The sequence below is a fragment of the Lipophrys pholis genome (genome assembly GCF_963383615.2).
Source record: "Lipophrys pholis genome assembly, chromosome: 22".
Lineage (NCBI taxonomy): Eukaryota > Metazoa > Chordata > Actinopteri > Blenniiformes > Blenniidae > Lipophrys > Lipophrys pholis.
The window spans coordinates 2,542,185-2,569,387 of NC_137644.1; the positions used below are offsets into that span (position 1 = coordinate 2,542,185).

The 27,203-nt window shown below is 48.1% G+C and overlaps 1 protein-coding gene across 1 annotated transcript; it reads right to left on the reverse strand.

Annotated features, from left to right (window-relative positions):
- Positions 1-315: 315 nt before the first annotated feature.
- Positions 316-26,169, reverse strand: cUnh12orf56 (chromosome Un C12orf56 homolog). The gene is made up of 13 exons (XM_080492135.1): positions 25,246-26,169; positions 20,446-20,635; positions 16,729-16,928; positions 12,714-12,875; positions 12,366-12,442; positions 12,145-12,289; positions 11,370-11,464; positions 8,778-8,867; positions 8,009-8,084; positions 7,863-7,937; positions 3,943-4,023; positions 2,757-2,938; positions 316-806 (listed from the first exon to the last, which is right to left on the reverse strand). Exons 1-13 carry the CDS (start codon positions 25,495-25,497, stop codon positions 695-697), a joined length of 1,737 nt encoding a protein of 578 aa, XP_080348261.1. The 5' UTR covers positions 25,498-26,169; the 3' UTR covers positions 316-694.
- Between the last annotated feature and the right edge of the window lie 1,034 nt (positions 26,170-27,203).

Below are 27,203 nucleotides of genomic sequence, written 5' to 3' on the forward strand. Positions count from 1 at the left end.
GTCTGGCCCAGGTTGGAATCAGGTCTGGCCCAGGTTGGAATCAGGTCTGGCCCAGGTTTGAATCAGGTCTGACCCAGGTTTGAATCAGGTCTGACCCAGGTTGGAATCAGGTCTGGCCCAGGTTGGAATCAGGTCTGACCCAGGTTTGAATCAGGTCTGACCCAGGTTTGAATCAGGTCTGACCCAGGTTTGAATGAGTTGAGAATCATTGATCCAGGATTAAACTGCAGAAAGACGAGGACATTATTGATCGAATGTGACGGTCAGTTCGTTTCTTTAAGCTTCAAGTTACTTCAACACTTTAAATGACTCATTCAAGGGAAAAAAACTCTTAATGTGAAAATAGTTTGATATGACAGTGACAAAGTAAGAGCTTTGAATCGACACTGGAGTCGACTTCATGCTCCCACCTCGTTCCATGAACACAGGAAGTCAAACTTAATGTGGAGAGACTGGAAAGAAGATGTAACTTGATTGGAACATGAATCAGTTAACTGGCTTCACTTTGACAAAGAAAAACAATCGAAGAGACAAAAGATGATGAAAAGTAAAAGTGATGAACGTTAAAGCAGCTTGACTTTATTGAGAAAACTGAAAACTAATCAGAGGAGAAACAGGAAGTGACACGACAGAGCTCGGTAAAGGCACACGCCCCCCTCAGGCCTGCAGTGGAATAGCAGCGTGATGGGGTTGTTTATGTCTTCAAAATGGCCGCCAGCACGCCGTCCACCAGTCGCACAGTCAGCCGGCTGATCGGGAAGTGAGGCGGCAGCTTGACCTCAGCGCACGACGGCTTGACGCAGTACCTGCAGAGGAAATACTCGCCTTTACTCACCTTTACAAAGTAAAAGCCCTGCTTTCTTTACAGACGGTGAAGGAGTCACTGCTACAGACGGTGGGGGAGTCACTGCTACAGACGGTGGGGGAGTCACTGCTACAGACGGTGGGGGAGTCACTGCTACAGACGGTGAAGGAGTCACTGCTACAGATGGTGGGGGAGTCACTGCTACAGACGGTGGGGGAGTCACTGCTACAGACGGTGAAGGAGTCACTGCTACAGACGGTGAAGGAGTCACGACTACAGAAGGTGGGGGAGTCACTGCTACAGACGGTGAAGGAGTCACGACTACAGAAGGTGAAGGAGTCACTGCTACAGACGGTGAAGGAGTCACGACTACAGAAGGTGAAGGAGTCACTGCTACAGACGGTGAAGGAGTCACGACTACAGACGGTAAAGGAGTCACTGCTACAGACGGTAAAGGAGTCACTGCTACAGACGGTGGGGGAGTCACTGCTACAGACGGTGCAGGAGTCACTGCTACAGACGGTGGGGGAGTCACTGCTACAGACGGTAAAGGAGTCACTGCTACAGACGGTGAGGGAGTCACTGCTACAGAAGGTGAAGGAGTCACTGCTACAGACGGTGCAGGAGTCACTGCTACAGACGGTGAAGGAGTCACTGCTACAGAAGGTGAATGAGTAACTGCTACAGACGATGAGGGAGTCACTGCTATAGAAGGTTAAGGAGTCACTGCTACAGACGGTGCAGGAGTCACTGCTACAGAAGGTGAATGAGTCACTGCTATAGACGGTGAGGGAGTCACGACTACAGAAGGTGAAGGAGTCACTGCTACAGACGGTGGGGGAGTCACTGCTACAGACGGTAAAGGAGTCACTGCTACAGACGGTAAAGGAGTCACTGCTACAGACGGTAAGGGAGTCACTGCTACAGAAGGTGAGGGAGTCACTGCTACAGACGGTGAGGGAGTCACGACTACAGACGGTGAAGGAGTCACTGCTACAGACGGTGAAGGAGTCACTGCTACAGACGGTGCAGGAGTCACTGCTACAGACGGTGAATGAGTCATTGCTACAGAAGGTGAAGGAGTCACTGCTACAGACAGTGAGGGAGTCACGACTACAGAAGGTGAAGGAGTCATTGCTACAGATGGTGAAGGAGTCACTGCTACAGACAGTGAGGGAGTCACGACTACAGAAGGTGAATGAGTCACTGCTACAGAAGGTACAGGAGTCACTGCTATAGACGGTGAATGAGTCACTGCTACAGAAGGTGAATGAGTCACTGCTATAGACGGTGAAGGAGTCACTGCTACAGAAGGTGCAGGAGTCACTGCTATAGACGGTGAATGAGTCACTGCTATAGACGGTGAAGGAGTCACGACTACACAAGGTGAAGGAGTCACTGCTATAGACGGTGAAGGAGTCACGACTACAGAAGGTGAGGGAGTCACTGCTATAGACGGTGAAGGAGTCACGGCTACAGAAGGTGAAGGAGTCACTGCTACAGAAGGTGAGGGAGTCACTGCTACAGACGGTGCAGGAGTCACTGCTATAGATGGTGAATGAGTCACTGCTACAGAAGGTGAATGAGTCACTGCTATAGACGGTGAAAGAGTCACTGCTACAGACGGTGAGGGAGTCACGACTACAGAAGGTGAAGGAGTCACTGCTACAGAAGGTGAAGGAGTCATTGCTACAGACGGTGGGGGAGTCACTGCTGCAGACGGTGGGGGAGTCACTGCTACAGAAGGTGAAGGAGTCACTGCTACAGAAGGTGAAGGAGTCACTGCTACAGAAGGTGAAGGAGTCACGACTACAGAAGGTGAAGGAGTCACTGCTACAGACGGTGGGGGAGTCACTGCTGCAGACGGTGGGTGAGTCACTGCTACAGACGGTGGGGGAGTCACTGCTACAGAAGGTGAAGGAGTCACTGCTACAGAAGGTGGGCGTCACACCTGAACTCCTCCCTGAAGTGTGAGCGGAGGTGGTCAGCCAGCTGCTTGTTGTGCTGCAGGCAGGCCAGCAGGAGGCGACAGCGCTGGAAGAGCAGGACGGAGCGCGTGGGGCTCAGAGCCGAGTCCTGCAGGTCCGACAGGACCAGAACCACCTGCTGGGCCTGGTGGCTGACAAAGGAGAGCTGAGGAGGAGAGTCACATGACAGCTTCCTGTCACTTTACCACCTCAGGCTAGAAGGCTGCTTCAGTCTGAACATTCAGTCTGAGCAGCTTAAGATTTCAAGAAAAAATACATGAGGACAGAGAACAAAACCTCAACTTTCTACGGTAAACATGGAAAAGAAATAACAGGAAAACTACATTTACCACTGTGCGAGCTCTTCAAGACCTTCAGGGATAAAACAGAAACCCGACATGGAAGTTTGTAACCATTTCGCTGAATAGTGAGTTATTATAATGGTTCAAGAATAATGAGTTCTTATAACGGTTCAATCAGCTGAATAATGAGTTAGTAGAACGGTTCAATCAGCTGAATAATGAGTTAGTAGAATGGTTCAATCAGCTGAATAATGAGTTAGTTAGAATGGTTCAAGAACAATGAGTTATAATGGTTCAATCAGCTGAATAATGAGTTAGTAGAATGGTTCAATCAGCTGAATTATGAGTTAGTAGAACGGTTCAATCAGCTGAATAATGAGTTATTATAATGGTTCAATCAGCTGAATAATGAGTTATTATAACGGTTCAATCAGCTGAATAATGAGTTAGTAGAATGGTTCAATCAGCTGAATAATGAGTTAGTAGAATGGTTCAATCAGCTGAATTATGAGTTAGTAGAATGGTTCAAGAACAATGAGTTATAACGGTTCAATCAGCTGAATAATGAGTTAGTAGAATGGTTCAATCAGCTGAATAATGAGTTATTATAACGGTTCAATCAACTGAATAATGAGTTAGTAGAATGGTTGAATCAGCTGATTAATGAGTTATAATGTTTCAGGTCTGACTCACTGATCTAGAGAAAAAATAAACAGAAGGTGTCGATGGAGAGCAGTGACCCTGAGCTGCAGTGAGATTCATGAATCATCTGAACCAAACATCTACTGTGGCTGGAGCTCAGGCTTCATCCCCTCCAGTGAGTGACCAACACTAGTGACCAGGTTGAATGGTGGTGATTCGACTTTACCAGGTGAGGGTGAGGCTGCAGGACTCGGAGGATCCAGGCCACTGTGAGGCGGTTACTGTCAGTGGAGGGACTCCTGCTGGTCTGAAGCACAAACAACAGGCCGTTTGCAGGATCATCCACCAAATGTAACAAGCCAACCAAGAGTTTCTACACGAAAATGCAGTCAATAACTCTACGAACAGGGACTCATTGCTGCCACCAAGTGTTCAAACTAGGCATGAAACACAAACTGTACCTGTGAAACGAGTGAGGCTGTAATACGAGCTGCTCACTGAATGTGTGAGGAGTTTCAGGCTCTCAGGTTAACGCTCATCAACCCTCCACCCCCTGCTGTTCAGAAGCAGCATAACAAGCAACAGTCCGGACAGTTAGATCGTTTCCCATCACCCAACAGGAGCACATATTATTACCCAGAATTCTTACACACACTACATTTATGCTTTTTTAAAAAAAGGTATTGATCTGGGCCTTCAGGCTGAACGCTCAGAAGGAAGCTAAAATGCTCTCTGACCTTTCCAGGTGACCTTCATGTGACCTTCTCTAAACTACTTGCTGTTCTCCAACGAGGCGCTTAATGGAAACATTCAAACAGCTGTTTGATAAAGGAGAAGATCAATAAATGTCCCGATCATTAGAATTGGTATTTAGGTGGGAATGTATCAATCCACATTTTTCCACTTCCGATCGGATCCCGATATGCGAATTTGGATATCTGCTGATACTGATACTATTCCGATACCAAAGGTCTGTTTGCTCTAATATTATTATTATCATTATTGTTGACTTTATATGAGGCTGTAATAAACTCCTCTCTACAGTAAAGTATGAAATGTACTAAAGTATACATGTACTCTCTCAAAAGACAAGTTGAGGTTAGTATCAGGTCAGAAAAGGAAGCAGTACAAAGTATTTTTGTTCCATGTGGACAATGTGGGGGTCTGCATGACGTCATCATCTCATAATAAACTAGTTCTACCTTTAAAAGCTCAGAATGACTTTATTAATTCCTGTGGAAATCCTTGAGCAAGGCAGCAGCAACACAATGTTTCCAGCTCTAATGCAGCTCCAACCATTGGGACTATTTTCAGGGAGTTTAGCGTGGAGTAGGACGCAGCTTCATGGAGGTGTGAATCGCCTGCTGACAGCCTGGAGGAACTGCTGCTCATTGTTCTGATGTCAGTGCTGTTCTCCTCCCAGAGCTGGAGTTTGAAAACGCTGACGTCTGGCTGCAGAGCGCCGCCTCGCTGTACTATGGCTTTGCTAACATTGCACATTGCTGTGTTGCTTTGCTAACATTGTACGTTGCTGCGTTGCTTTGCTAACATTGCGCATTGCTAACATTGTGCATTGCTGTGTTGCTTTGCTAACATCCACGTTGCTGTGTTGCTTTGTGTTTTGAGTGTAAAATCCGTCCAAACAGCAACATGTTGCCATGAAAAGTTGGATAGCACAGTGCTACTTCCCTAGCCTGCTCGCTGGCTGCAAACTGTGGAATGGAGATAGTGACGTGGTTGGCAAGATGGCGACCTTGGTAAAACGTTTCGTCAAACGGCGTTGAATTCATCCCAAGAAATTTGTCCCTGACCACGGGCTGACAGGTGTCCCGACCAGAAGACTGGATCACTGCACAAGGATGTCGAAACCAAAGAAGAGCACGACCAGTGGCGATGTTTCACATTGAAACATTCACAGGCTCAAAACACATCCCAAGATGGCGGCGGCGGAGCAACACGACCCGTGCGGCAGCAATTTGCTCAAGACATCAGAAATATTATCTCTGCGTTGCAGAAGACTTCCAATGGCCTGGCCAGATGATATTGGTTGCACCACGATGTCGGTGGAAGTTGCTTTGAGTGTACGGACTGGTCAGTGTTCAGCGAGGCAGCTACCACGGATAGGGTAGACTCTACCATTGAGCAGAAGATAGACCACTACCACGGACCAGAGAATAGACTCTACCACAGACCAGAGGAAAGAATCTACCATGGACCAGAGGGTAGAACAGACTCTACCACGGACCAGAGAATAGACTCTACCACGGACCAGAGGGTAGACTCTTCCATGGACCAATAGACTCTACCATTGACCAGAGGATAGACTACCGTGGACTAAAGGATAGACTCTACCATGGACCAGAGGATAGACTCTTCCATGGACCAATAGACTCTACCATTGACCAGAGGATAGACTACCGTGGACTAAAGGATAGACTCTACCATGGACCAGAGGATAGATTCTACAACAGACCAGAGGATAGACTCTACCATGGACCAGAGCGTAGACTCTACCATGGACCAGAGGGTAGAATAGACTCTACCACGAACCAGAGAATAGACTCTACCACGAACCAGAGAATAGACTCTACCACGGACCAGAGGGTAGACTCTACCATGGACCAGAGGATAGACTCTTCCATGGACCAATAGACTCTACCATTGACCAGAGGATAGACACTACCATGGACCAGAGGATAGATTCTACAACAGACCAGAGGATAGACTCTACCATGGACCAGAGGACAGATTCTACAACAGACCAGAGGATAGACTCTACCACAGACCAGAGGAAAGAATCTACCATGGAACAGAGGGTAGAATAGACTCTACCACGAACCAGAGAATAAACTCTACCACGGACCAGAGGGTAGACTCTACCATGGACCAGAGGATAGACTCTTCCATGGACCAGAGGATAGAATCTACAACAGACCAGAGGATAGACTCTACCATGGACCAGATGATAGACTCTACCACAGGCCAGGAGATAGACTCTACCACAGACCAGAAGATAGAGTCTACCAAAGACCAGAGGATAGACTGTACCACGGACCAGAGGATAGACTCTACCATGGACTAGAAGATAGACTGTTCCAACAGGTCCGAGAGGTACGACTGGTCTGACAGGTACGACTGATCCAACAGGAACGAGAGGTACGAGGTACAAGAGGTACAGCAGGTACAACTGGTACGGCATGTCCGACAGGTACAATAGGTACGACAGATGCTGTGTTGTTCATAGGAGCAGTGTTCAGGTTAATGCGGTGTTCCTCTATCTAGAGAGTACTCGTGGTGGTACTCTATCCAGGAAGTAGTCATGGTGGTCCTCTATCCAGAGACCAGAGAGTGAGACTGATGCAGTACAAAATATTACGTTGCTTCTATTGGACTCCAGTAGAGTATTTTGAACAGTTGTTGGAGTCATCCTCATGTTGGAAATGTAAAATATGTGATGGTTCTTCATGTGCTGTGGTCTGGTCCACAGGTCCACAGGTCCACAGGTCCAATGGCTGTGGATGAGGTTACATAAGTACACCGTAGAGGTATTGGGGTACGCTCTGAGTACTGCCTACATGGTTTGTCCTCGGACACTGGAGGTTTTGTTGAACTGGCCTGACGCGCTGAAGGACTGGACAAAGGTGAAGGTGAGTGTGGGTGTGAGGGCACGTGGCGGGGTGAGAGCGGATTTGAGGGTGAGAGTGGGTGTGAGGGTGAGAGCAGATGTGAGGGTGGGTGTGAAGAGGTGTGAGGTTGGGGGTGAGAGTGGGTGTGAGTGTTAGAGTGAGAGTGGGGGTGAGAGTGGACTTCAGGGTGAAAGTGGGTGTGGGGGTGAGAGTGGGTGTGAGGTTGAGAGGGGATGTGTGCGTGAGAGTGGGTGTTGGGGTTAGGGTAAGCGTGGCTGTGAGGGCGAGAGTGGATTTGAGGGTGAGAGTGAGTAGAAATTGGTACATTATATTTTTGTAAAGTTTCACACATTCAGTGGTATATATATATATATATATATATATATATAATTGCATTTTGTTAAAAGTTAAAAAAGAAAAAAGGTATTTGAACACTCCTCCTCTTCCTGCTGTTCTATTCTGTTTCCTGTTTCAACGAGCAGAATTAGAACATGAGGACTTCCTGTTTCACCAGACTCACCTCGTAGCCCAGAAGCAGCATCTCGAAGAGCAGCCAGCAGGCGGCGTCCTGGTACTCCTCCAGGAAGCCCTGGACCTGCCAGAGAGGGGTATGAGTCTGAGGAGTGTGTGGCCTCACCGCCCTGCTGGTGGAGTTCGGTATCTCACCTCAGACTCTCTGTCAGCTGTTCTGGGTTCTGGTCCAGAGACCAACGCCAGCAGCAGCCTGGAGGCCAGAGCTCCTCTGTGGGAGGACAGAGACATCTCCAATCAGAGCATGCACCACCAACCCTGATAATAACTAACCCTAACCTTGATAATAACTAACCCTAACCTTGATAATAACTCGCCCTAACCCTATTCCTGACATTGATACTAAGCCTGACTCTGACCTTGACCTAACTCAACCTCACCCTCATCTTGACCCTAACTAACCCTGGCCTTGACCCTGACTCTACCTAACCATGACCCTACTTAACCCTGACCATACCTAACCCTGACATTGACCCTACTTAACCCTGACCTTGGCCGTATCTAACCCTGACTAGCCTTGATCCTACCTACCCTGACCTTGACCCTGACTAATCCCAACCCTGACTAACCCTGACCCTAACTAACCCTGACCCTAACAAACCCTGACCTTGACCCTGACTAACCTTGACCAAATTCTGTTGGTTAAAAATGGGCTGTGTGCTCATTTTGTAGCAACTATAAGGATGGGCAGACAGAAAGACAGACAGAGAGACATAGATAGACAGACAGACAGACAGACAGACAGATAGACAGATAGACAGATAGACAGATAGACAGATAGATAGATAGATAGATAGATAGATAGATAGATAGATAGATAGATAGATAGATAGATAGATAGATAGATAGAGCGCGAGAGGGAGAGACAGACACACAGAGACAGAGACAGAGACAGACAGGTTACTTTTTGGCAGACAGCAGGTTGATCCTGGCTGCTTCCACCTCGGTCTCTCTGAACATGACAGCGAGTGTCTGGACGATGAGCGTGCTCAGTCTGAGGATGGACAGACAGACCGAGAGACAGAGAGAGAGACAGACAGAGAGAGAGTGAGAGAGAGAGACAGAGAGACAGACAGACAGATGGACAGAGAGAGAGAACAAACCGGTGTCACATTTATACGTTCACCACGTCTTTATGTACATATTGAAATTGATCTGTGAGCAGTGGAAAGTCACTGCCTCCACCGGAATGAACCAATATTACCTTATTTTACACACACACACACACACACACACACACACACACACACACACACACACACACACACACACACACACACACACACACACACACACACACACACACACACACACACACACACACACAAATCCTCATACAAAATATATATATGATGATAATGACAACAAAAGGGAGGGGCTCCACCTCCTCACTCATCATTGATGTAGTGAAACACCCAATGAAACCAGAGTTTATTGGGTAAAAAGGAACAACTTTCATTTCTTTTGAAAACGTTTGTTGTTGTTCTCCAGCAACCAAAACACAGAGAATGCATTCCATGTAACCATGGCTGGATATGATACTGTTGTTTGCATTGTATTGGTTCTACATGCAGGAGCATGTCACTGTTTCCTAGGAGTTAGAGAATAGCGGAAATCTGAAAACAAAACAAAAAACACAAACATAATTTATTGTAATTTACTTCTGGATTTTTTTGTTAAAATAAAAATCCTGATAAATGGTATCATAAAATCTATTAATCAGCTTTTGACAGTCAGCCAAGCCAACTCATTAAGCACTGGTATTACGCTGGTTCTGTACGGACGTCCCAGAACAATCCCAGCTGCTTCATTCTGAGCGACCTGAGTAACTTCTTTTCACTCGTGTTTTCCCAAACACCAGAAGCATGTTCCACGTGAGACAGTACTAGTGACTGAACTAGTCGTTTGGTCAACCATTGTGGAAACATCCCTCCAGTGTTTGATCACGCCCATACTCCGACCCATTCTTTGTAATAGATTATTTATGTGACTGTTCCATGATAACTATAACCCCGGATAATTTAGTTTCTTCTACTTGTTCAATTTCTGTTCTTCCTAATAGTAATTTTAATTTAGTTTGTTTTGTTTTCAACATATATTGTGAACCAACTAACAAACATTTAATTTCATCAGAATTGCTCACCAACCTATTGTCTTGAATCCACTGCCCTGCAACAACTCACTCTTCATTTAGAATGTGATTAAGTTGACCTGCTGCATGATGCATATAATGTACTATCATCTGCATATAATGTACTATCATCTGCATATAATGTAGTATCATCTGCATATTTAGCCATGGTTGCATGTTTTAGTACCAACGGTGGAAACTCATTAGTAAAAATGGAAAACAAAAGGGGTGTTATGGTCCAGTGTCTTTCTATGGTTCCCCCTCCTCTTCTGTGGGTTTTTCAGCAGGCAGTGTGAGGCAGGGGGCGTGGCCGACTGCTGCTGGTGCTGCAGACGAGGACCACCTCTACCGGTTGGAGCAATCTCCTCCGGTATGAAAGCCTGCTCGTCTCAGCACCACACTGCCAGATAATTCCGTCCAGTTCGGGCCCCCCCACCCCGCCGTCCTACCCCACACCACTCTCCTCTCCCACACCACACTGTCCTCACCCGCACCACGCTGTCCTCTCCCACACCACACTGTCCTCTCCCACACCACACTGTCCTCTCCCACACCACACTGTCCTCCCCCGCACCACGCTGTCCTCTCCCACACCACACTGTCCTCTCCCGCACCACACTGTCCTCCCCCACACTACGCTGTCCTCCCCCACACCACCGTCCTCCACCCCACACCACCTTTCTCCCCCAGCATACCGCTGTCCTGCCCTGGGCGTATGGAGGTCACCTTGGGGCGGCGGGCGGCCTTCGCAGAGGGGGCGTGTCAACTGACCACATCAGTCTCATGATGAATAAACACAACAACTAAAATACCAGCCAATCACTGACATGCTGATCGGCACCGGACCACGGCGTTGGGGGAAACATTGTTGGTAATTTACGGCGGAATGTTTACCTAAATTTCAGACATGGAGCGTCCACACGGGATTAAGATCACAGACGTCCTCTGCCATTATTCTGAATCTCCACTGGTCCACAGGTGAAACTGATCCTTAGCCAACAGGTGTCAGTAGTGAGCTGACTGGTGACTCTCTTTTACTTTTTATTACAGCCGGGTTTTAAATGGCATTCATCATTTCTTTGTGTCTTTGAAACGATAATAAAAAGAGATTCCCTTCATGGGCGGATGGTTTTCTACTGTGAATCTGTGCTGATTGGTAAGAAGCTGATAAAAGCTAATTGATCAGGTGAAAGTTCATTCTGCTCTCTGATTGGTCTCTGACCCCATTCTGCTCTCTGATTGGGGTCTGACCCCAGTCTGCTCTCTGATTGGTCTCTGATAGGTCTCTGACCCCAGTCTGCTCTCTGATTGGCCTCTGACCCCAGTCTGCTGGAAACCTGAACATTCAGTAAGAAAGTGACTTACAGGAGCTGATCTGCTGTGGAACCTCCTCCGAGGCTCCGCCGGTCACCAAGACAATCCTCCAGAGTCCCAACCAGGAACACACACAGCTCCCCACACTGCAACACACAACACACACACTGAAACACACACTCGAACCAGTGTTGTTGTTGGCAGCCATTTTAGTTTTATTCCTAAAGGTACGTCCGAAAAGTCCCTTATAACTCCTTATCTATTGACTTTACCTTAACCCCGTGGATGATGTCACGGGGTTAAGGAAAGGTGTTAGGCTTCCTAAAGGAGTTAGTGAAAGGTGTTAGGAGGCTTCCTGAAGGAGTTAAGGAAAGGTGTTAGGAGGCTTCCTGAAGGAGTTAGTGACAGGTGTTAGGAGGCTTCCTAAAGGAGTTAGTAAAGGAGTTAGGAGGCTTCCTAAAGGAGTTAGTGAAAGGTGATCATGGTGGTGTGGCAGTCAGACAGCACTTTCACTTAGTGACGTCATAATAATGCGAAGAGACTCCAGGACCCCCTTAAGGAGATACCAGGACCCCCTTAAGGAGATGGAGGTCAGAGGTTATAGACGTTGGACTAATAAGATTCTCACACTTTGAAAGAAGAAATAAAAGTTTTCCTAAAGTGTCAAACAGATGTAGAATGTGAACCTTCGACAGAGTCTGGAACTGAACCGGGAATTAGTGAGTGAAGCAGTGAGTGAAGCAGTGAGTGAAGCAGTGAGTGAAGCAGTGAGTGAAGCAGTGAGTGAAGCAGTGAGTGAAGCAGTGAGTGAAGCAGTGAGGCTCACCCTCCAGAAGAGGAGGCGGAGCTCCACGCTGCGTTCAGCCGCCGCCCTCAGCTCCTGCAGCAGCAGGTAGAGGGTTTCCAGGTTGATCCCGTCCTGCAGGAGCTCAGAGGTCAGCTGACCCAGCAGGTGAGCCGTCCGCTCCCAGCTGCAGGACACAAAGCTTCAAGAGGTCAGAGGTCAAAGGAAACAATCGTCCGCGTGACGTCACAGCAGCTACTGACCCGATGGAGGGGAGGGCGGCGTCCGTGGAGCCGCCACACCTCCGGCTGTACCGCGGGTCCAACAGCAGAGTCGACCTCTGGACACAAACATGGTTCAGTCAGACGGCGGCAGGAAAACACACCTTGACAATATTGTGGCTGCAGACGTCTGAACGAGTTGCCATGACGACAAAGCTCAAGTTTCTCACTGCTGGGAAGCAAGAAGGCTTTTCTACTCTCATCTAATAACGTGTTTCCATGGCGGCACATCTGACCAATCAGATGGAGCCCTGCTGCAACTGCTGGTGTTTCCCTTCATGAGATCAGCTCTGAAACGCTGCTGGAGGAAACCCTCCACAGGACTCTTACGATGAGGAAGCTGTTCCACGCGCTCTGCAGATGAAGGTAAATTGTGGAGGTGTGTGAGACGGCGTACAGGTGTAGCTCCGCCTCCATCTCCTCCCTGGTGTCCAGGCGGTCTCTCCTCAGCAGACGGTTCAGCATGAAGCCGATCCTCCTCGACCCCTGAGACTGTGGAGTCACATTCTGGACGTTAACCACTTACACCAACTCCAGCCTACAGAGGGCGCTCAGGAGACGTGTTTTCATTATTTGATTATTACAAATACTTCTCAGAAACATGTCTGCTGCTGATCAATAACTATCAAACCAAGGAAACATGTCTGTACAGTATGAGACCAACCTCTCATTTCATGACTCAGCATGTTTCCGCAGACGGACCAGTGAGGAGGAGCTCTTTCATATGTTTGCTGCTACTTTGCACCGCTTGCAGCCCACTTTGGTCTACGCCAGGGGTGCCCAATCAGTCGAAATTGATTCCAAGTTGACCGCGAGGGGTGTGGAAAAAAAAGAAAAAAAAAAAAGGTGGTGTATATTTGCCCAGTCATGGAACTGAAACGACTTTTTGTCCAGCAAACGCTGTGATTGATTGAGCGCGGTGATGTCATTGACTGTTATTTTTCCGGGTGTCAATGCACATGTATTAAGGTCTATTAAGGCTGACTTAGCGTGTACATACGATTATATTGTCTTGTTGCCATCATCCCCGCCGTGCATTGTGTGTAACACCCTGAGTCGAGGTGATTCACAATATAGTTTATAGCGTTTCCGTTCCTCCACGTAGTAATATGCTTAAATTCAGCGGGTCGTCTCGTCTGATCTGAGGTTGTAGGAGGAAGTGAGTGGGTCGCCCGGCCGGGCCCCCGGGTTAGGGGGGCGGGTGAGGAGCCGACGGCGGGAGGCTCACGGAACTCAGAGCGTCCCGGTGGCGAGTTTCCAGCAAACCGCAGGGGCCCCGGCATCCACCCCACCTTGAGGCGAGCCGAGGCACACGCATAACGCGAGCAGCACGGAGACGTCTCATCCACCGGCAGCCGTGCCAGACCCATGCGGATCCGGTCGTAACGGGGCCCCCACGGTCGTAACAGGGCCCTCACGGTCGCCGGAGCGGCCGGGAGAGGGGAGGAGGAGGGCGGTTGTTGGGCACTCCCTACGGTCTGCACTTGGGGGGAAAAAGCCGCGCCGCGCCCCGGAGAGAGCGCCCCGGAGAGAGCGCCCCGGAGAGAGCGCCCCAGAGAGAGCGCCCCAGAGAGAGCGCCCCAGAGAGAGCGCCCCGGAGAGAGCGCCCCGGAGAGAGCGCACCTGCGACAGCCCAAGCCGCGTCCGAGCGACCCGGTCCCCACAGAGACCACCGGTAAGAGGGTCGGAGGGGAGCGTTTGCCGGACAGATAGCCAAAGTTGCTTCAGTTCCGTGACCAGACAAATATACACTTCGATAAACAAATGGGTGTGAGTTCGTTATATTTTGTATCAAATGTACACTGCAGCCTATCCTCAGTCCTTGCCTGTGCACCACATCAGTCTCTGAAACACGTCCACACAAAAGTATATAACGGTATCGTGACACGTATGACAGCAAGATTAGTTTTTTGTTTATTTTCATTCAAAGCCTGTTTGTTTGATCTGCAATGGAACCGTGGCGTCGACAAAGAAAGGGAATCTGGAGTGGCGTTTCAAAGTGGACCACGGGAGCTACGAGAGGGATTACCCTGCCAGAACGCTTCTACGCACTACAGAAGTGCAGGATTAGGATGCACAGCTTGTAGCACGGCAGTCAATCTTCACCAAACTGAAGACCCAGGGTAAGGCCGCAACTATCGCTTCCTATCGCGTCAGTCACGTCCCTGCTAAACACAAGAGGCCATTCAAAGACGGCGATATTGTGAAAGAAGCTTTCCTGGAGGCAGCGGATAGCCTTGATGACTTCAAAAATAAAACGGAGCCCTAAAGGCCATTAAAGAAGTGCGACACTACGACAAGGCGAAGTGATGGAACGGCTGTGGATGTGGAGGAGCAACTGAGGAAGGATACCAACCAGTGTGAGTGCTTTTCCCTCCAACGTGACGAGTCGACTGATGTGGCGGATGTTTTTCATCAGGAGGGTTTTTGAAGACACGAGCACCAAGGAAGAGCGACTCACCATTTTGCCAATAACAGGACACGGCAGAGGCGAGGAGATTATTAATGCTTTCATGGGATCTGTTAGTGAGACAAAACTGCCGCTCCTCAAGCGGATCTCCGTCACAACTGATGGAGCGCCTGCTGTGATGGGCCGCACCAGCGGGTTCATTGCACTGCGCAAACAAAGTGAATCTTCCCCAGATATCCTGAATTATCATTGTTTGATTCACCGGCAAGCATTGTGAGGAAAGATTGTACATATGAGAGAAGTGATGGATAGTGTGATGAAGATTGTGTGTTCGGTTGGGGCCAGGCTCCACTCTCACTCCTCCATCACTCTCCACTCAGGTTCACCTGGAGGAGAGTGATGCTGAGCACACAGGCCTGCTACGTCACACGGATGTTAGGTGGTTCAGCAGAGGTTCATTCTTGGCCAGATTTACTGAGCTGTTCCCTGAAATCAAGGATATCCTGAAGCTTTCAAAACATGTGGATTACGATCCAAAGTGAGAGGATCGCCAGTGGCTTTTAAGATTTGTCTTTCCTCACTGATCTCACTGGCGAGCTCCACGAACTGAATTCCGAGCTGCAGGGGCAGGGTGAGGACGTCGTCAGCATGTTGAGTTCAGTCAACATGTTTAAAAGCTACAGCTGATGTCCAGCAGGCTGCAGCCTGGTAACCTGGGCAACGTCCCTCACATGCAGGCAGAACCACAACGTCAAGGGAAAGCTGTGACAGCTTGACAGTGCACCTCATGAGGAACATGTTCAGAGCATCTCCTCAGAGTTTGAGAGGCGTTTTACTGACTCTGCCTCCACTGAGCCTGGAGCCGGCGATACGCGTTATCCTTTTAGTATGGACGTTGGTGCCACTGCAGCTCAAGTCAGATCACATGTCGACCTGGAAAGCTTGAGGATGAAATCCTGAAGTTGCAAAATGACATTGAGATCACAGCCAGATCAACATCTGCTCAACCTGGAGAGTTCTGGAGACGACTGGAGGAGGAGAATCCCAATCTCAGAAGATGTGAACCTGACAGCTCCTTTTAGGATCAGCTGATTTGTGTAACTCTGATTTCTCTCTCATGAAAATCATCAAGTCCAAGTTCAGATCAACAACGACTGATGACCACCTTAAGGCGTGCCTACACCTTGCAACCAGCTCCTACACTCCTGACCATGAGATGCTGGCCTCCTCCTCCACCCAGCTGCAGGTCTCCCACTGACGGAGAAAGAGATTTCCCTTTTTCACACTCAGACTACCTGTTTTGTATCTGGTTCATTTCTGTTTAGTTCATAGTAATGGTGTGTGTGTGTTTTACAGTGCACTATGCAAACTGGCAACCGTGTGAGAGGAATTTGTGCGTGTGAGAGAGGGAGGGGCTGTGATGTGACGCCTCCTGGTTGTGAAGTAAGTTCCTGGCTGGAGACTCCATGTGGGTTTGAGATGTTGGACTGGTAGATCACGGGAAGCTGGCTACTTGAAAAGTACATCTTGGGTAGAAAGATGTTGGGCACCCCTGGTCTACGCTGATCCCTGATCATACTTCTGCAGTAACTCACACCACACAGGAGCCAGGTGCTTCCCGGAGAACCACAGTTCTCCTCCTCATATCTCCAGGAGAGCTGTGAAGATTTCAATCTCCAAGCTGGTTTCCTCGTCTGCAAACAGCGTGAAGCGTCTCAGCAGAACATCGGAGCTCCTCCTTCCTGGTTCGTAGTGCAGGAAACACAGAACATCCACTCAGAAGAACTCAAGTGGAGCTCTACGTACTGAGTACACAGGAATGGTTTGAAAACTCAATACTACTGTGTATTTCAGTCTGAGTGGATCGTTGGACAAACTGTGAGCCAACATTCAGCTCAAACCTCAAACTGAAGTCCTTAGAGCAGGTAAACCTACGTGCAGCTTCTCCGGGCTCCTCTGGGGGGGTGACGGGGGAGAGCTGAAGGGGGGGTGGAGGCCGGGGGGGTGCGGGATGCTCCAGAGGCCCAGGGTCTCTGGGTTGGGACAGGAAGCAGAGCGGGTGGACTTCAGCGTGGGGAGGGGCTCCTCCTCCTTCTGATCCAGATCCAGGCTGCTGAGGGAGACCAGGAAGAACCCTCAGTGTGTGTGTGTGTGTGTGTGTGTGTGTGTGTGTGTGTGTGTGTGTGTGTGTGTGTGTGTGTGTGTGTGTGTGTGTGTGTGTGTGTGTGTGTGAGACTGGGTAACCACGGTAAGAGTATACCTGCTTCTTTACTTCCTGTTGCCTCATTACAAACCAGTGGAGGAAGTGCAGCAGGACGACATTATTCATCGTTGTCCTGCAGATTTTCTTTATTTTAATGCAAAGTCATTAATGTGTGACGAGGCAACATCAGGCCTGTCAACAAAGTGTGTGTAGAGATCAGTGTGTCAATGAATAAACAAAGTGTGTGTAGAGATCAGTGTGTCAGTGAATAAACAAAGTGTGTGTACAGATCAGTGTGTCAGTGAATAAACAAAGTGTGTGTACAGATCAGTGTGTCAGTGAATAAACAAAGTGTGTGTACAGATCAGTGTGTCAGTGAATAAACAGACAGACCAGCTTTCCTCTAAAACATCTTCACCTGAGAGCCGTTAAACCATCAGAGGAGCCTGATTGTGGCTGTGAGCGTTAGAGCTTCAGCACTTCAGAGCTTCAGAACTTTAGAGCTTCAGAATTTGAGCTTTAGAGCTGTAGAGCGTTAGAGCTTCAGAGCTTTGGAGCTTCAGAACTTTAGAGCATTAGAGCTTCAGAAATTTAAAGAGCTTTAGAGCTTTAGAGCTTCAGAACGTTAGAGCTTCAGAACCTAAGAGCTGTAGAGCATTAGAGCGTTAGAGCTTCAGAGCGTTAGCACATTAGAGCTTTCGAGAGTTATAGCATTTGAGCTTCAGAGCGTTTTAGCTTTAGAGCTTCAGAGCGTTTGAGATTTAGAGCTTTAGGGCTTTAGAGCTTCAGAGTGTTTGAGCTTCAGAGCTTCAGACCGTTTTAGCTTTAGAGCTTCAGAGCTTTAAAGCTTCAGAGCGTTAGGGCTTCAGAGGGTTTGAGCGTTAGAGCTTCAGAGCGTTTTAGCTTCAGAGTATTTTAGCTTTAGAGCTTTAGAGCTTCAGAGCTTTAAAGCTTCAGAGCGTTAGCGCTTCAGAGCGTTAAAGCTTCAGAGCTTTAGGGCTTTAGAGCTTCAGAGTGTTTGAGCTTCAGAGCTTCAGAGCTTCAGACCGTTTTAGCTTTAGAGCACACGTGTCGAACTCCAGGCCTCGAGGGCCGCAGCCCTGCACGTTTTGCATGTCTCCCAGCTTCAACACAGCTGATTGCAATGAGCAGCTCGTTATCTGGCTTTGTGCTGAATGTGGTGATGAACCATCAGGACATTCAGGGGAGGGAGACATTGAAAACGTGCAGGGCTGCGGCCCACGAGGATCTGAGTTTGACACCCCTGCTTTAGAGCTTCAGAGCTTTAAAGCTTCAGAGCGTTTTAGCTTCAGAGTATTTTAGCTTTAGAGCTTTAGAGCTTCAGAGCTTTAAAGCTTCAGAGCTTTAGAGCTTCAGAGAGTTTGAGCTTTAGAGCTTCAGAGCCTTACAGCTTCAGAGCTTTAGAGCTTAGAACTTCAGACCAGAAGGTCTGATAATGGACTGATGACTTTTCGTTCAGGTGCTTTAGAGCTTAATAGAAGTCCTGTCATGCAGCTTCCTGCTTGTTTGGATATTTAAGGTCGGTTTTCTTTCCATCATATTTCTCTTTATCGTGTTAATCTGGCTCCAGGTGTTTGGTCTCATTGTTTTGTGTCTCAGTGAGACTTTCTATCTTTGAGACGAACGTGTTGCTCTGCTGTCACTTCAGGTCACTTTAAGGTTTTGAATCATATTAGGATCAAAAGGTTGGATCAGGTCAGTCTGTGCATCTTTGTGATCAAACTGGTAAATTCTAATGGTTCGTTTTCTATTTTCACTCCCGTCTTATTGTATTTCATTCTTCTGAATTCATGTTCTTGGTGTTGACTCAAGAACAATTTCATATCAGTAAAAGATGTAATCTGACAATAAAGAACCTTGAATTCATAACATTTGATTGTATTTGGCATTTTGCCTCATTTCTTCCAAACCATCCGAGGTGAGTGGACGGCACTGACCGCACAAGACCAAACAGCTGACTCAGGGTTTACTATTGCTGGATGTCACGGACGGAGTTTCATTTAGAGTCGTTTCATCACTCCACATCTTTATACATCTCCACCCTCTTCAGTGTAACTTTAGTTTGTGGTCAATTTATAACCTTGTGTTTCTTTCAGGATTCTGCTCATCAAACAGAGAGATTTAAAACTGTAAAAAATTAATGCTGAGTCTTGTGTGAAAGCTTGTGAACTGGTCTCAGCTTCCAAAGTGGACATCAGGTAACAAGCACAGTGTGTGTGTGGGTTTGTATTACACACACACACACACACACACACACACACACACACACACACACACACACACACACACACACACACACACACACACACACACAGCGCAGGGACTTTTAATGATTAATGCCACTTTGTTGGACTGGACGTTGAAATGTTCTGTGTGTACAAAGAATTACAACTTTATCAAGGTAGGTATGGTTTAAGGTAGGGACGTTCCGATCACACTTTCTTGCCCCCGATACCGATCCGATTTTTCAGAATTGAGTATCGGCCGATACCGATACTTTCCCAATCCGATACTCACATTGATATTGCAAAGATACTCAACAGTGTATTATTGGAGCAACTAAGATGTCTGAAGCTAAAAGCATTATTGGCAGAAGCTTTGTTTACCTAGAAATTATTGTACAACTCACTTATTGAATCAAAATACTTCTCTTTTTCTCTTTAGTTGTTATTGTAAACTGAGGAACATCCACACGACGAAAAAACTATTTTTGTCCTCCCTGTCCTTCTCCCAACAAACCGTCCACACCTCACTATGAACACGGCTCAACACGAGGCTTCAGGGCATGTAGTACACATGCCAGGCCTTTAGGGGCGCTGTGACTCACCAAACACAATAAAACACAGAAGAAGACAGACCACATAGAAATAGAGAAGTAGACTTCTGCACATAAACACATAAACCACTATATATAACTCTAGTTTTATAGGTCTATGGCCCCGCTCCGCCTGCTTCTAGCTTCTGCAGCTCCACCCGAGCTTCTAGTCCCTGATTGTTCTGGTTATTAGGGGACGTTGTGGACCGCGTCTTTTTATTATTTTTTTTGATCGGCGGGGTGATCGGCTGGATTTGCCGATCCCCGATCACTCACAAATCACTAATATCGGCCCCGATCCGACATCTACCGATCGGATCGGGACATCTCTAGTTTAAGGTGAGAACAAAGTTCTGAGGTCAGTCTTCACTCACTCACCTGTCTGGACGATGTCCTGTGGAGGAGACGGAAACACAGCAGGGGTCAGAGGTCACATTGAGGGTCAGCGGTCACGTTCAGGGTCAGAGGTCACATTCAGGGTCAGAGGTCACATTGAGGGTCAGAGGTCACACATACATACAGACAAAATGTAATAAACTTGTGCTCAGTAAAATTCTTTTAAAGCAGAAAGGGAACCTTAATGTGTAATCTGCGAGTGCGAAGCCGCCAGTACCTTCTGATGTGAGCGTGATCACTGGGCTCATTCTGTGAAGGGGCGGGGCCACTGGAGGAAGCTCCTCCCCCCGTCCACCGGTCAGCCAATCACGTCCTTTAATCTGTGACTTCTCCACAATGTAAACAATGCGAATGTGCTGGCAGCGCTCTCGATCCTTCTCGCTGAGGAAGTCTGGGAGGTCGTTGACCTGGAGGCAAAAAACGTCACTTTTAGCCATTTTATTCACTTATTTGTGTTTATGAAGGTGTTTTTCAAATTGAGTTTTAAATCACTCTGTTTACATTTGATTTTCACTCTTTTCCACTCATTCTCTACTCGTCATGCAGGCTTTCCTTTGCATTCATTTAGTAGTGGCGGGCCGTCATTCCTAAATCCTCCCTACGGCTCCTTCAGTTTTCGGAGGACAGAATAATCCGGGTCTTGCTCAAAGACGTTACGATATGTGTCCAGTTGAACCTCAGACGAGGGAACCCGATAAGAGCCGACGTGTGGTCGAGCACCGAGAGGTTTTAACTGTTAACGCCTTATAAAGCAGACAGCCTCCCGCAGCTCGGGGCTGCCGGGACGTTTACTCCAGTCAAACATGAGGCCCGTGGACCAAAAGCGGCCGCTAAAAGCTCCAACCAGCCCCACAGAACACCAGGCAAGGTGGTTATAGAGGATTTATAGCATTTATAGCATTTATAGGAGGGTTTTTTAAAAATAATTTGCAGCACAATGTTTCACTAAAATTGACTTTATGTAGAGATTGTAGTCATTTTGAGTAGAAATCGTTGGATCCTGCAAAATAACAGTTTCATCACGTACACTGTGTACTACCACAACAAAGAAATACTTTCAAGTGAAAATTCAAAGGTTATCATAACATTATTTTACCAGTCCAGCCACTCAAGATGACACTGGACAGTATGTGGCTTCTGAAGTAAATTTTTATTTAATATTCATTTTGTATATATTATATTCATGTATATTGTGTATACATCGTTATATTGGTTCAGCTATGTGCTTATAAATAAGTATGTTTCTTCCATAACATATTTGGTGTTTGGTTCATTGTAGGGATGCACCGATACCGATACCAGCATCGGGTATCGGTTCGATACAAGGCATGTGTACTCGTACTCATAAAACTGCCACCGATACCACGACACCGATACCACTTTACTGCAGCGCGCGGTTTGCGGCGCGGCGGCCAGTGAGGAGCACAGCTTGCTCAAAGCTGTTCCACTCAGCGCCCCTCCCCCACCCCGGGCGGCTCGCCACTCCTAAATGAAAGTAGAGGAAACCTGCAGTTTCTGACAAAGTTTTATTAAAAGCACTTTTGTTAAATGTTAGTTCTCAGTTTATGACAAAGTGTTAACCCTTCCTGCTCCGGTCTCCAGACCGTGGTCAGAGGACTGAAGCTGTCCTCAGCTTCCGGGTGAACTCCCTCGTCTCACAGCCGGAGGACAGCGGGACATGGAACGCAGTTTCTGAGACGAACACTTGTTGTACTTATTTGCCAGTTAGTTTTATGTACAGCTTCGTGCTCGATCCGCTCTGCATGAGCACACTCGCTCACTCAGGCACACTGGTCAAGCGAGCGGGTCTGTTAAAGGGGCCACGCGCTCAATGTTTTCTAACAGTATTTGTGGCAGTGCCATAAAACAAACTACTTTTGAATGTCAGTACATCACAATGTAGGAATGTCGTTCAAATAACATCTGTGGAAAAAAAATAAATGTGTGTTTTGGCCTAAGTACTCGGTATCGGTGAGTACTCAAATGCAAGTACTCATACACTACTCGTTTTGGACAAAAGTGGTATCGGTGCAGCCCTAGTTCGTTCAATATTAACTGGTCCTACAATGTATCACAAGTCACAATGTAGTATTTAGTATTCCACAATGTAGTATTTAGTATTCCACAATGCATTAGAATGCACCATTTAAGATCTATTTTTTTACAAGTTTTCCGGGTGTCTGTGGGGGGGCGAAACCTATTTATTTCTTTGCTCCATTTATTCATTTATTTATTTTTAATTTAGATTTACTTGTTATGTTATGATTGTATAGTAATATGACAGCACTGGTCGCTTCAAGTACGACGGTAAAAGGTAAACTGCAGGTGATTTGTGAGGCACTTTGACACATTAAGCAGCAACTCAAGAGTGAGACGTGACAAATAAAGGTTGATTCCACATCCAGGCACATTAAATTATATTCATTAGACTCAAGGAATCTGTGAGAATAAATACTGATGTGATAAAAACAATGATGAGGAAATCAAAAGTACGGAGAATTCAAATGAATGCATATTGCAGCCAGTTTATTTAGTGATATTATTATAAGTCATGATGTGTACTTTGAAGGCGTTACAGAAAAATGAATCATGCAACAGTAAATGCTCAAAGCATCACAGAGTGATGAAAAGGCGTCACTCCCATGGTTCTTCTTCTTCAGTGAAAGTGAAACGAGCTCCACGTGTGACTTAATTTACGATGGAAATCCAGTTTCTGTTGGGAAGCAGTAATCTGACGGTTTAGTGCAGACGGGATTATAAGTTAACCCTCTGACATAAGGAGCTGGAGCTGTTACGTGTGTGTACACACACACTATTTTTAATCTCTCGCAGCTCCAGACCGGGTCACTCAGTTCAAATAGAAATCCCAGTTTCACAATTAGCTGAAGAGCGTTTTATTTGTGGAGCAGGAACTTGGTTCTCGCTGCAGCAGCTCCATCTCCTCAGCTTCAAACTGAACCTTCTGAACACAGAATGGGTCAGCGGTCAGTTGCTATTGTTCACACACACTTTAATCCTGGAAGGACTTTTTGTGGAGGTGCAACAATACTGATTCCAGTATCAGGTGGAGGAATGCAACTTTTATTTTGATACTCATACAGATAGTGATTACCTCTAACTTATTGTTTCTCATGGCTGAAACAAATAACCAAGAAGCTTTTGCTTCACTACCGATAACAATAGAGGGTGAATGTAGTGAGAGAGTGAGTGGTTGGTGGTGGTCAGAGGGTGAATGTAGTGAGAGAGTGAGTGGTTGGTGGTCAGAGGGTGAATGTAGAGAGAGTGAGTGGTTGGTGGTGGTCAGAGGGTGAATGTAGTGAGAGAGTGAGTGGTTGGTGGTCAGAGGGTGAATGTAGAGAGAGTGAGTGGTTGGTGGTGGTCAGAGGGTGAATGTAGTGAGAGAGTGAGTGGTTGGTGGTGGTCAGAGGGTGAATGTAGAGAGAGTGAGTGGTTGGTGGTGGTCAGAGGGTGAATGTAGTGAGAGAGTGAGTGGTTGGTGGTGGTCAGAGGGTGAATGTAGAGAGAGTGAGTGGTTGGTGGTGGTCAGAGGGTGAATGTAGAGAGAGTGAGTGGTTGGTGGTGGTCAGAGGGTGAATGTAGAGAGAGAGTGAGTGGTTGGTGGTGGTCAGAGGGTGAATGTAGTGAGAGAGTGAGTGGTTGGTGGTGGTCAGAGGGTGAATGTAGTGAGAGAGTGAGTGGTTGGTGGTGGTCAGAGGGTGAATGTAGTGAGAGAGTGAGTGGTTGGTGGTGGTCAGAGGGTGAATGTAGTGAGAGAGTGAGTGGTTGGTGGTGGTCAGAGGGTGAATGTAGTGAGAGAGTGAGTGGTTGGTGGTCAGAGGGTGAATGTAGAGAGAGTGAGTGGTTGGTGGTGGTCAGAGGGTGAATGTAGTGAGAGAGTGAGTGGTTGGTAGTGGTCAGAGGGTGAATGTAGTGAGAGAGTGAGTGGTTGGTGGTGGTCAGAGGGTGAATGTAGAGAGAGTGAGTGGTTGGTGGTGGTCAGAGGGTGAATGTAGAGAGAGTGAGTGGTTGGTGGTGGTCAGAGGGTGGATGAGTGAGAGAGTGAGTGGTTGGTGGTGGTCAGAGGGTGAATGTAGAGAGAGTGAGTGGTTGGTGGTGGTCAGAGGGTGAATGTAGAGAGAGTGAGTGGTTGGTGGTGGTCAGAGGGTGAATGTAGTGAGAGAGTGAGTGGTTGGTGGTGGTCAGAGGGTGAATGTAGTGAGAGAGTGAGTGGTTGGTGGTGGTCAGAGGGTGAATGTAGTGAGAGAGTGAGTGGTTGGTGGTGGTCAGAGGGTGAATGTAGTGAGAGAGTGAGTGGTTGGTGGTGGTCAGAGGGTGAATGTAGTGAGAGAGTGAGTGGTTGGTGGTGGTCAGAGGGTGAATGTAGTGAGAGAGTGAGTGGTTGGTGGTGGTCAGAGGGTGAATGTAGTGAGAGAGTGAGTGGTTGGTGGTGGTCAGAGGGTGAATGTAGTGAGAGAGTGAGTGGTTGGTGGTGGTCAGAGGGTCGATGGTGCAGATGCTCCAGAGCAGCTGTGGCTACATACGTAGTTTAGCACCATCCAGAATAGAGGGAATGAAGAAATGTAAAGCGTCTTTGAGTTTCCTGTAAAGCGCAGTATAAAACCGTATGGATGATTATTATTGTGTTTGTATAATATGTACAATAAATAAATGTATTCATATAATATTTATAATCCCTCAGATTAGAAGATGGTTTGGTGGGATTCTCCTTTAGTTTTTCATTTCTTCAACAATAATGTTTAATGAGCCAATTAGTTAAAGACTTTCCAACTATTGATCATCTTATTGGTCTCATCAACTTTACTTTCTCACCTGTTGTGGTTCGGATCGATCAGAAACGTTTGATGATCGATAATCCCTTAATCTCCTGGACGTTTGAGAAAAAGATCTTTAATTAGTAACTGACCGTTTGATCCACAGTAGAAATACTTCGTTACTCCCAGAGGAACCATTTGATCACTGTGATGAGAACCTGATCACTTCATCGATCTCTACTCACCAGCTCGATGTCGCGCACGCGCCCGAAACTCACGGCAACGGTGAGCGTGCGCGGCGGATACTCGGTGAGGTACACGCGCTCGTCGCTCAGCACCACGTGCATGAACACCTTGTTGACGCTGTCGGACTGCACCACGCACGGCTCGTGCACGCGGATCCGTTCGTACACCGTGCGCTCAGTGTTCCGCTTCAGGAACGAGTCCAGCTTCACGTTCCGACGGGAGAGCAGCGTCCCGGTCCCGGTACGAGCCATGACGGGCTGGGAAGGAGGGCGGCGCAGGTCCACGGAGCCGGTAACCTCTGCTCCGGTCCAGGGCGATCCTCCCCGGTGTCTCCTCCCCGGTCCGGTGTCACTGTCTCCTCCCCGGTGTCTCCTCCCTGGTGTCTCCTCCCTGGTGTCTCCTCCCTGGTCCCGTGACACTGTCTCCTCCCCGGTGTCTCCTCCCTGGTGTCTCCTCCCTGGTGTCTCCTCCCTGGTCCCGTGTCACTGTCTCCTCCCCGGTGTCTCCTCCCTGGTGTCTCCTCCCCGGTCCGGTATCAATGTCTCCTCCTGGTGTCTCCTCCCCGGTCCGGTATCAATGTCTCCTCTCCGGTGTCTCCTCCTTGGTCCGGTGTCACTGTCTCCTCCCCGGTGTCTCCTCTCCGGTGTCTCCTCCTTGGTCCGGTGTCACTGTCTCCTCCCCGGTGTCTCCTCCCCGGTCCGGTATCAGTGTCTCCTCCCTGGTGTCTCCTCCCTGCCGGTGTCTCCTCCCTGGTCCGGTGTCACTGTCTCCTCCTGGTGTCTTCTCCCGAGTGTCTCCTCCCTGGTGTCTCCTCCTTAGTCCGGTGTCACTGTCTCCTCCTGATGTCTCCTCCCTGGTGTCTCCTCCTTGGTCTGGTGTCACTGTCTCTTCCCCGGTGTCTCCTCCCCGGTCGGACCGGGACTGAGCAGGTGAGCCGCCGGCTCGCTGTGCCCCTCCAGGTCTGCTCTCTGATTGGTCCGCAGCGAAGCAGAATGCAGCGGATTGGCTGAGAAATAAAAAAAAGAAAGAAAAGAATGAAACTTTAAAAAGGAGCTGTGTCTGATTGCAGCAGCAGGATTAAAGAACACATTTAAAAACAACTTATTCATATTAACTTGTTCACAACATTCAGAAAACCTTGAACAAAAAGGTTATTTTCCTAAAAAGTGAGATAAAAATAGGATAAATGACTTTGTCCTCCCTTTGGCATCACTGACACAGCATGTGTGAATGTTACCGATAGGGAGGGTGGGGGGTCAAGGTGAAGGGAGGGTCAAGGTGAAGGGAGGGGGAGGGTCAAGGTGAAGGGAGGGTCAAGGTGAAGGGAGGGTCAAGGTCAGGGGAGGGGGAGGGTCAAGGTGAAGGGAGGGGGAGGGTCAAGGTGAAGGGAGGGTCAAGGTGGGGGGGGTCAAGGTGAAGGGAGGGTCAGGGGAGGGGGAGGGTCAAGGTGAGGGGGGGTCAAGGTGAAGGGAGGGTCAGGGGAGGGGGAGGGTCAAGGTGAAGGGAGGGTCAAGGTGAAGGGAGGGGGAGGGTCAAGGTGAAGGGAGGGTCAAGGTGAGGGGGGGTCAAGGTGAAGGGAGGGTCAAGGTCAGGGGAGGGGGAGGGTCAAGGTGAAGGGAGGGTCAAGGTGAAGGGAGGGGGAGGGTCAAGGTGAAGGGAGGGTCAAGGTGAGGGGGGGTCAAGGTGAAGGGAGGGTCAGGGGAGGGGGAGGGTCAAGGTGAAGGGAGGGTCAAGGTCAGGGGAGGGGGAGGGTCAAGGTGAAGGGAGGGTCAAGGTCAGGGGAGGGGGAGGGTCAAGGTGAGGGGAGGGGGGGTCAACGTCAGGGGAGGGTTAAGGTCAGTGGAGGGGGAGGGTCAAGGTGAGGGGGAGGCTGAACTGTTTTTAATCTTCATTTTAGAACACCCAAAGTGTTTGATTATTAACTTGGTCACATCTCTTCTAATTCACTGTTTGATTG

Bases quoted from the DNA above. Each gene is read 5' to 3' on its own strand.
- cUnh12orf56 (XM_080492135.1), bottom strand. From the start codon at position 25,497: ATGGCTCGTACCGGGACCGGGACGCTGCTCTCCCGTCGGAACGTGAAG. The intron at 7,938-8,008 runs GTGAGATACCGA...CCTCTCTGGCAG, and splicing joins CAGCTGACAGAGAGTCTGAG to GTCCAGGGCTTCCTGGAGGA. The intron at 2,939-3,942 runs GTAAAGTCGAAT...TCTCCTCCTCAG, and splicing joins TGCAGCCTCACCCTCACCTG to CTCTCCTTTGTCAGCCACCA.